The following is a 9822-nucleotide window of genomic DNA, read 5'->3' as shown; positions in this document are numbered from 1 at the left end:
GGTGTTATTTAGTTTCCATGTAATTGATTTTTTTTCCTTACTCTTCCTGTTGTTAATTTCTACTTTGATGGTGTTGTGATCAGAGAAGATACTTTGTATTATCTCAGTGTTTTGGATTTTTTTGAGTGTTCCTTTGTGGCCTAATATGTGATCTATTCTGGAGAACGTTCCATGTGTGTTGGAAAAGAATGTGTACTTTGCCGCTGTTGGGTGGAGTGTTCTATATATGTCTATGAGTTCAAGCTGACTGATTGTGGCCTTTAGATCTTCTGTATCTTTGTTGAGTTTATTTCTAGATGTTCTGTCCTTTACCGAGAGTGGTGTGTTGAAGTCTCCTGCTATTATAGTGGAACTGTCAATTTCTCTTTTCAGTGCTGTTAAAGTTTGTTTTATGTATTTTGGAGCCCTGTCATTGGGTGCATACATATGTATTATGGTTATGTTTTCATGCTGGATCATCCCTTTAATTATGATATAGTGCCCTTTGTCTTTTATGGTGGATTTTGTTTTAAAGTCTATTTTATCTGAGATTAGTATTGCCACTCCTGCTCCTTTTTAGTAGTTGTTTGCTTGATGTATTTTTTTTCCATCCTTTGATTTTTAATAAATTTCTAAGGTGTGTCTCTTGTAGACAGCATATTGATGGATCCTGTTTTTTTAATCCATTCTGTCACTCTCTCTCTTTATGGGTGCATTAGGCCGTTTATGTTCAGTGTAATTATTGATAGATGTAAGTTTTATTGTTGTCATTTTGTAGTGATTTTTTTTTGTGGTGCTGACGATTCCTTTGTTCCTCTTATTCTCCTGTGCTGAATTCCTTTTGTTTTGTGGATTTTTTTGTTCTTTTGTTTTTGTAGATTTTGTTTTTACTGAGACTTTCTGTTTTTCTTCGTATGTTGATGAGTAGGTTTATTAACTTCCTTTGTGCTTCCCTGGAAATTTACCCTTATCTTCCTAAGTTTGAACTAGTCTATTATTACTTGATGTCGCCTTGCCTTCTTTTCCATCAGAAAGTTCAATATCTACACCATTTTTTCCCTCTTTTATTGTCTAACGTTGTTGTCATTTGAAGATTAACCTCTCTGGTTCCCTGTTGTAAATCTTGGTTTTCAATAGTCCTTGAGAGTTCATTGCCTAGGTTGGTATCTGGCTATTGTGATCTCGTGTTCTGTATTCAGGCTGTCATCTGATGTTGTTTGTTCTCAAACTGAAGGACTCCCTTTAATAATTGTTATAAGTTTGGTTTCATTTTTACATATTCCCTTAATTTCTATTTATCTGGAAATGTGCTAATTTCCCATCATATTTGAACAAGAGTTTTGCAGGAGAGATTATTCTTGGTTGGCAATTTTTTTCTTTCAAGGTTTTATATAGTCATCTCATTGCCTTCTTTCCTGCATGGTTTCTGCTGAGTAATCAGAGCTTAGTCTTATTGTTTCCCTGTGTATGTGAGTTTTTGTTTTTCACGAGCTGTTCTCAGGATTCTTTGTCTTTGGTTTTAGCGAGTGTGATTATGATATGCCTTGGTGATTTTCTTTTGGGGTCTATCCTATATGGGGTTCGTTGAGCTTCTTGGATGGTTAGCTTTTCAACTTTCATGATACTAGGGATGTTTTCTGTCAGTAGTTCTTCAATGATCCTCTCGGTGGTTTCTGTTTTCTCTCCCTGTTCTGGAACTCTGATCACTTGCAAATTTTTGCTTTTGTTTGTATCCCACATAATTCTCAGGGTTTCTTCATTTTTCTTCGTTCTTTTTTCGGATTTTTCTTCAAAGTTGTATCCAAGTGTTTGTCCTCAATTCCGCTAATCCTGTCTTCCATTATTTCAAACCTGTTCCTCAGTCCTTCTATGACACTGTCCATTTCTGACATCTTATTGTTTATCTTTTGGATTTCTAATTGTTGTTTTTGTATGATTTCTAGTTGTGAATTTATTTTGGCATTTTGTTTTGTATTATTTTCCTGACTTCTTCCATTTTTTTGGTCTGTATTTTCCATGAATTTGTCTGCCTTTTCCATGAATTTGTCTATTTTTTCCTCATTTTTGTCTGCTTTTTGCTTCAACTCTTGGATAATTCTAAATATTAGAGATTTGAATTCCCTATCAGGTATTTCTAGTTCTTTTTCATCTTCTGGAAAGTCATGTGTTGTTTTATCTTGGATGCCTACTGGAATCATCCTGTCCTGTTTTTTTATATGTTTTGATATTGTCTGCTGTCTTTGGGACATTCAGTAGTTAATTTCTTTGTTTATTGATTGTAGATTTGTTTGTTTTGTCCTACTTTTTATTTTATTAGGTTATGTCTGAGTAGGTGGGCTGTGTGTTCTTTGTTGTTTGCTCGTCTGTGGACATGGTAATTTTCACTTCCTTGTCCAATTGGCTGGACCAGTCACTCAGCTGTGGTGCAGCAAGGTAGGTCTAGTAGAAGGTGAGGGGCTGGGATGGGTTGTTTGTGGCACATACTTGGGCCAATAATATGAGCCGGTGGTCAGTGCAGGGCAGGTTCCAGTAGATTGTGCCTGTGCTGCTCAGGAGTGCAATGTTCGGCACACGGTGTAGATAGGCAGAAGGGAGGGAGGGGGGAGGTTGCGATGTGTGGAGCTAGGTTGAGTATGGAAGAGAAGAGAGGAGAGAGAAACAGGAGCAAAAAAAAAAAAGTGCTGAAAGAGCTTGCTGTTGGAGTGAAAATTCAAGAAACTGAGAAATTAACAAAATTAAAAAGGAATAAGTAAATAATAAATTTTCAAAAATTTAAAAATCAAAGCAAAAATGCCCACAGGGTTCCCACCAGCGTGGCTGCGCAGACCAGGGCAGCAGCTCCCAAGCTGCGCAGTATAGCCCAGCTAGAAAGGGTGGAGATGATACACAGCACCAGGTATTTAGAAGACAGGAAAGGAAGGTAAGTAGAAAGTGATGAGAAACTGAGAAATGAAGAAAAATAAAAAGGAAAAAAGAAAGAGGAAACAAACAAAAAAAGAAAAAGATAAAAAAAAAAACCCCAGGGATCCCACCAGAGTGGCTGCGCAAACTGAGGAAGCCAACTGGGGAAGCAGTTCCCCAGCTGAGGAGCAGTTCACAGCCTGTCAAGAAGAAGCAAAGATGGCACATGGAGTCCGGCGTTCGAGAGAAAGGAAGGGGAGGAGGTGAGAGGTGAGAAGGGGAGGAAGAAACCAAAAGAGGCCGAGAAAAGGAGTCCCAGCAATAAAGAAATGGCACTGAAGAAGCCAGCCAGTGTGGGTGGGGCGAATCCATGTGGCACGGAACCAGTGCCTCCTGTGCTGTGATTGTGGCCTGCTGGGAAGCGGTGGATTGGCCTGCCAGGAAGCATCAAATCGGCCCTCTGGGAAGCTGGGAATTGGCCTGCCAAGAAGCAGTGAATTGGGTCGCTGGTAAGCAGAAGGTCGAGCAGGAGGAGGCAGGGTGAGGGGTGAGAAAGCGTGTTTCTCTGGTTAGCGGGTGCTCTGTCTCCTGCTGGGATTCTGTGAATCTGCTTTCCCGTACTCTATGTTCGCCGATCTCCATCAGGAGTCCAAGATGGTGGATCTGTGCTGCGTTAGCTGATAGAGGACCTTGTCTTGTAACTCTCCTCGCTCTCTGTTCTCTGTCAGTTTCATATTCCATTTGGTGCTTGGTTGAGTTCCTTATCTTTTCATTTGATGCTTAGGGTTCCAGGATTGATGTTTGTCTCTGTTTTACTTAGTTTTTCGGGTCTTTGCTGTGGAGGGACGGTGTAGTGTTTCTATCTATAGTACCGTGCTGGCTCCTGCAGCTTGTATTTCTACAACACCTGATTACTCACTGTTCCTTAAAGAAGCTATGAATTTGCATGCTTCTTTGCCTTTGCTCATTCTTTTTTTTCTCCTTGGAATCTTCCTCTTCCTTGTTTATCTCGTGAAGGCCTATTCCTTTATCAGGTTCCAACTCAGGTAACTCTGACAAACACAATTGCTGACAACTTGTCTCTAAACTGTGAAGCACTTTGTATCTCAATATGTTACCCAATAAAACTGAGTTTCAACTTTGTGCCAGGCACTGTTTCAGGTGTTGGGGGATATTACAATGAGCAAACAGGCAAAATCCCTGCTGTCATGGAGCTAACGTTCTAATAGGAGGAGATGGAAAAAAATGTATACATATATACATTTGTACATCTATATATATAAAGTGAATAATAAGTGCCTTAAAGAAAAATAGTACAGGGTAGAGGGATAGAAAGTGATGGGAGTAGGGGGCTGCTATTTTAGATAGTCAGGGAATGCCAGAGCCTTTCTAACAAGATAACTTTTGAGGGCCAGAGCCTTTCTAATGAGATAACTTTTGAGGAGAGACCTGAAAGAAGTGAGGGAGCAAGTCACAGATATATGGGGAAGAGTATTGTAGGCAGAAGGTATATCAACTGCAAAAACCTAAGACAAGAACATGCATGACTTAACTGAGGCATAATAGGGAGGCTAGTTGGGCAGGATTGGGGTAAATTAATCAGTGTTTTAAAACTTTTTTTTAAAATTGATCAATATTTTAAAACATCGGCTGTTGTGTGGATGAATGAGTGAGTGAGTGAATAAGTGAGTGTGGATTGAGAAACAAGAGCTTTTGCTGAGTAAAGTTTAGTAGCCCTTGAGGGCATGGATACAGTGGTTTTGATGCCCAGTGGGTGTTCTGACCTGAAATTCGACATTAAGGTGCTCTCTCTTCCAGGCTTGGCAGCCTGGGTGTCCTGGACTACTACCTGATGGATGCTGCCTCCTTGCTGCCTGTCCTAGCCCTTGGCCTGCAGCCCGGGGACACTGTGCTTGACCTGTGTGCAGCCCCCGGGGGAAAGACATTAGCGCTGCTTCAGACTGGCTGTTGCTGTAAGTCGGGGTGCTTGTGTCTTGGGCAGGGAGGACTCCCCACCTCACCTAGTCAGGGGCACACTGAATGAGTTCTCTGGTCCCAAGATCAGAGAGTGGGACAGTGCTTGATTGCTAAGCTGGTGTATTTTTTCTCAGCTTGTAACTACCCCTTCCCTTTCTCTGCCAGTTGAACAGGAAAGATTGTTGGGCAAGGTCTCTGAAGGCAGATGAAAGCAGGGCCCTGATTAATCTCATGATACCTTCACTCCTTTACCTTTGCTTGCTTTGTCTCCAAAAGTAAGTTCTATTTCCTTAGTTTAGTGCCAGCTAAAATGAAAAGATCTGGCTGCAGCCACCCTTAATAGCTTTATTTGTCACCCTTTGCCAGGATTTGTTTGCTTTCACCACACCCTACTACTCTGTGTTGCCTGAATAAGCCTCCACCTTTGCTCCTATTGTGTTTGCTCTTTAGACTTCCACCTCTAGAATGCCTGCAACCTCACCCCAGCTCTCCTGTCCAAATCCTTTTAGCTTTCAAGCCTCAGCTCAAGTTCGCCATCTTCTGGAAGTCCTTCCTCATGACCTCTGCTGGCTACTTCAGAAGTGATGCCTCCATCTCCTGTGCTTCCATGTCATGGGCATCATTCTTGTAGCTCTTAGCACGTTAGCCTTGTGTCAGAGCTTTACTGGGAATGTATCACCTCCCTTTTGGAGATTGTGAATTCTTTGGGGACAGGCCCAAGTCTTATTCATCTCCGTAGTGTAGCCCAGCATGGGCTGTGTGTACTGTGAATGCTCACTTCAGTCATCCAGTGGCCAACATCCTGCCTTAAAACAGGAAGTCTTCTTTCTCTGAGAACCTGAGAAATATCCACAAGGGGGCTGTGGTTTTCACACCCACCTAGGAACTCAGCCAGATTTCTCGTGCCATGTGCCTGAGCCTTTCTGTTGGTCTTTCTTCTCCAGTTTAGTCATCCAGTTTACACAGTTTGAGTTAGCCTCCAGCCTCATAGTAGGCCCCATAGGTGATTCAGAGAGGGGCCACACTTGGTCTCAGCCCTCTGGAATTCCAGAGGGAGAGGAGAAAAGATGTTAACATGGCTTAATGAGTCTAATGCAAGGAGCCCAGCCTGTGTGCTGGGCTATGTTGACCTGACATTGCTGTGGGAATCCATCAGAAGGGATATGAATGAGGGTACGGTTACTTGGAAAAGGAGAAACTTAAACTAAGAAGAGGGAGAAGGGCAAAGGAGAAGTAATTTAGAGTTGCACTTCTAAGGAGTGTTGAATTAATACCAACCTGTCCTCATCCCAGCTCCTCAGCCAAGTGATTCCTTGATTTCAGAAAGACAGACTTACAGAATATCAGCGTAGGAAGGGAACTTGGAGTTTACCTAATCTAACCCTCATATTTTATGGAGGGGGGAAACTGAGCTTTGGAGAGGTTAAGTAACTTAAGTCTTACATGAGTTGGAGGTAGTACAAGAACTGGAACCCAACCCAGCTTTTCTGTTTTTAGTCCATATGCTGCTATAAATACCACTTCTTTAAGCGCCCTCAAAATTTAATCTGTATTTCTTTGTGGCAACCCTAAGCTGGATCTCAGCAGTGACGACTTCTGTTAAATTAGGTATGTGCTCCCTAATTCTTCACCACAGTTCCCATCCCTGCCTATCACTCCTTGACTCTGAGGCCAGGTGTCAGTCGTCATTTATCATCAAGTTTGCAGTAATGCTTTTCTTGTTGTAGAGCTAAGAACAAAGTGAAGTATTTCTTGAACTCATGTCTGTCAGAAAAGGGAAAGTGAAAGATAGATGGCGAATAAGTTAGGATTAGGTTTAGTTGCATATAATAGAAAAGCCAAAAAACAGTGGCTTAAATTAAAAAAAGTGTATTTCTCTCTTGCATAAGAGAAGCTGGGATATAGGCAGTCTCAGGTTGGTATAGAGGCTCAGGGACTTGTCTTTTTGCAACTCATTTTATTGCTGGCTGCCATCCTCAGAATTGCCTCATAGTCCAAGATGGCTCCTGGAACTCCAGCCATCACATTCATATTCTAGGCTGGAGGAAAGGATTGGGCAAAAGAGGCACATCTCCCAGTTGTGTTAGCTCTTTTTAAACATCTTCCCAGAAATCCTGCAGAATACAACTCATTGATCAGAACTTAATCATATAGTCATACCAGCTGTAAAAGGAGGGTGGGAAATAATAGTTTTTTGTGCCCCCTGCCACATTGGCAATATGCCCCCTCCCAATAAAATCAGGAATGAGGGGAGAATAAATTTTAGGTAAATAACCAAAGATGTCTACCAAAGATGAAGAGAGTCACATGTTTCAAGAAAAGTGGGAGAGAGCATATTTCTTTAGAAATAAATATTCTCACCTGGCCCTTGTAGGTGTTTGCCTTTGCAACCCCTGTACTAGAGTGGCTGGTACTGTACCATGCACATAATAAATGTCTCCCCTCCACCCTACCCCTGGGGTTGGCATTGATTGGCTTTGCCTAGGGATTGGTCTGACTCTCATTCAGTGCTATTGTTGGTGTACTGTTTGGTTGGGCCATGACCCCTTAAGTTTCCTTATTCCCACAGGCAATCTCGCTGCCAATGATCTCTCCACTTCCCGAACAAGCAGACTACAGAAGGTTCTTCACAGCTATGTGCCTCAAGATATCAGGGATGGGACTCGAGTTCGAGTTACCTCATGGGATGGCAGGAAGTGGGGAGAACTGGAGGGAGACACGTATGACCGGGTAAGTGATTCCTGACCTAGGACACTCAGCCAGCCAAATATGGCCTCTGCATCCTGGCCCCAGGCCCTGAGCGGGTGGGATCCTGCCTCTGTGTTTGAGCATGTAGAACTGTTTCTGGACCTAGTCAGCTCTCCATGGGTAATAGGGAGAGAACAGCCATCTGTAGATTTGCCAGTTCAGCTTAGATGAATGACTGCTATCTTCATTAGAGACTGTTAGCTACAAAAAGTGTTTGAACTTGACCCAGTGCAAAACAAAATGTTATTAGGTTTATTTTATTTTCCAAGTCACTTGGTTGCTCAGAGACCTTCATGAAGATAAGTATGAATAAGCTCGGTTTACCTACTTTTGAATATTAGTACAGCACATGCTATAAAAGTCAGAAGGCACAAAAGGGTATCCAGTGAAAAGTAAGTTTCCCTCTTACTCCTGTCCCCCAACCATCTCCTTCCCCTCTTTACTGATAACCATTGTATCCTTTACAGATAACGCTTCTGTATCCTCTGAGATACTATTCTTTGTATATACAAATATAAATGTATGTATTTTTTAAAAATAGGAATGGTAGTATATTGTACATACTCTTTAGAACTTTCTATTTTTTTAATTTCATAATGTATCCTGGGGTTCAATCCTTTTAATACCTATAGAGCTGCTTCATTCTCTTTAATAGCTCCAGAGTATTCTGTTACATAGCTGGGCCATGTAATAATGTAGTGGTTATCCTGGAACTCATGTAATTTCCAACAAGTGCAAGTATGTTTTCAGAACAAAGTCCTTGAAGTATAATTGCTGGATAACAGTTTATGTGCATTTAAGATTTTGATAGAGATTGCTAAATAATTTTATACGGAGGCTAAGCCAGTTTCATTCCTACTGGTAATGAATCAGAGTATCATTTTCCTACATCCTGACAACACAGGTGTTGCCAAACTTTTTGGTTTTTGCCAATCTCAAAGGATTTAATTTACATTTTCTTAAAATGAGTGATGTTGGAAGTCTTTTCGTTTGTTTCAGTCATTTGAATTTTCTTTTAATTGGCATATTCTAAAAATATTTATTTAAAATATATGCTTCTAAAAATACATAGCTGTTGTCTCTGTCTTGTTATCTGGCATGCTTATCTAATCTATATAGTTCTCACCATCCTGTCTCAGCCACTTTAAGAAATTGAAAGAAAGACCAAGGTTCATAGAATCTTGGACAGGCCTGAGAGACATATGTCCTGTCTGTGTAGGGATCCCCTCTTCAGCTTTCTTGACATGGAGGCAACAGAACAGAGTGGAGAGAGCATGACCTCTGCTGTCAGCCTAACCTGTTTCTGTGTCACAGAGCTGCCACTTACTGCCTGTCTTAGTTATCAAGTGCTGCTATAACAGAAACACCACATTTCAATCCATAACATTCTACCCTTTGCCCCCCCCACCAAATTCATGTCCTTCCCGCAAACAAAACATGTTTACCCTATCACACCATTCCAAAGGTCTTAATCAACTCCAAGTTCAGAATCTCGTCTTCTGAATCATCTAATCAAACATGGGCGAGACTTTAGGCGTATTCCATCCTGGGGATGGAATCTAGAATACAAGTTATCTGCTTCCAAAGTACAATGATGTAACAGGCATAAGGTTATTGTTGTTGTTAAGTGTGGTCAAGTTGGTTTTGATTCATAGCGACCCTATGCACAACAGAATGAAACACTGCCTGGTCCTGCGCCATCCTCACAATTGTTATGCTTGAGCCCATTGTTGCAGCCACTGTGTGAATCCATCTCGTTGAGGGTCTTCTGCTTTTTTGCTGGCCCTCCACCTTACCAAGCATGATGTCCTTCTCCAGGGACTGGTCCCTCCTGATAACATGTCCAAAGTATGTCAAATGAAGTCTCGCCATCGTCGCTTCCAGGGAGCACTTGGCTGTACTTCTTCCAAGACAGATTTGTTCGTTCTTCTGGCAGTCCATGGTATATATTCAGTGTTCTTTGCCAACACTGTGATTCAAAGACATCAATTCTTCTTTGGTCTTCCTTATTCATTGTTCTGCTTTTGCATCCATACGAGGCAATTTAAAATATCATGGCTTGGGTCAGGCACACCTTAGTCTTGTAAGTGACATCTTTGCTTTTCAAGACTTCTTTGTTTTTTTTTAATTGTACTTTAGGTGAAGGTTTACAGAACAAATAGTTTCTCATTAAACAGTCAGTACACATATTGTTTTATGACATTGGTTAACAGCCCC

At 41.4% G+C, this 9822-nt stretch overlaps 1 protein-coding gene across 1 annotated transcript in view; it reads left to right on the top strand.

Annotated features, from left to right (window-relative positions):
• NSUN4 (NOP2/Sun RNA methyltransferase 4) overlaps positions 1-9822 on the top strand; it is a 52439-nt gene that overhangs the window by 22919 nt on the left and 19698 nt on the right. The window contains exons 3-4 of the mRNA XM_004371785.3: positions 4699-4853; positions 7427-7587. Of these exons, the coding sequence (XP_004371842.2) occupies positions 4699-4853; positions 7427-7587 (316 nt within the window). The remainder of the gene's footprint in view (positions 1-4698; positions 4854-7426; positions 7588-9822) is intronic.

Source organism: Trichechus manatus, unplaced genomic scaffold (genome assembly GCF_000243295.1).
Source record: "Trichechus manatus latirostris isolate Lorelei unplaced genomic scaffold, TriManLat1.0 scaffold00015, whole genome shotgun sequence".
NCBI classification, from domain to species: domain Eukaryota; kingdom Metazoa; phylum Chordata; class Mammalia; order Sirenia; family Trichechidae; genus Trichechus; species Trichechus manatus.
This window is presented reverse-complemented; position numbering and strand designations above follow the sequence as displayed.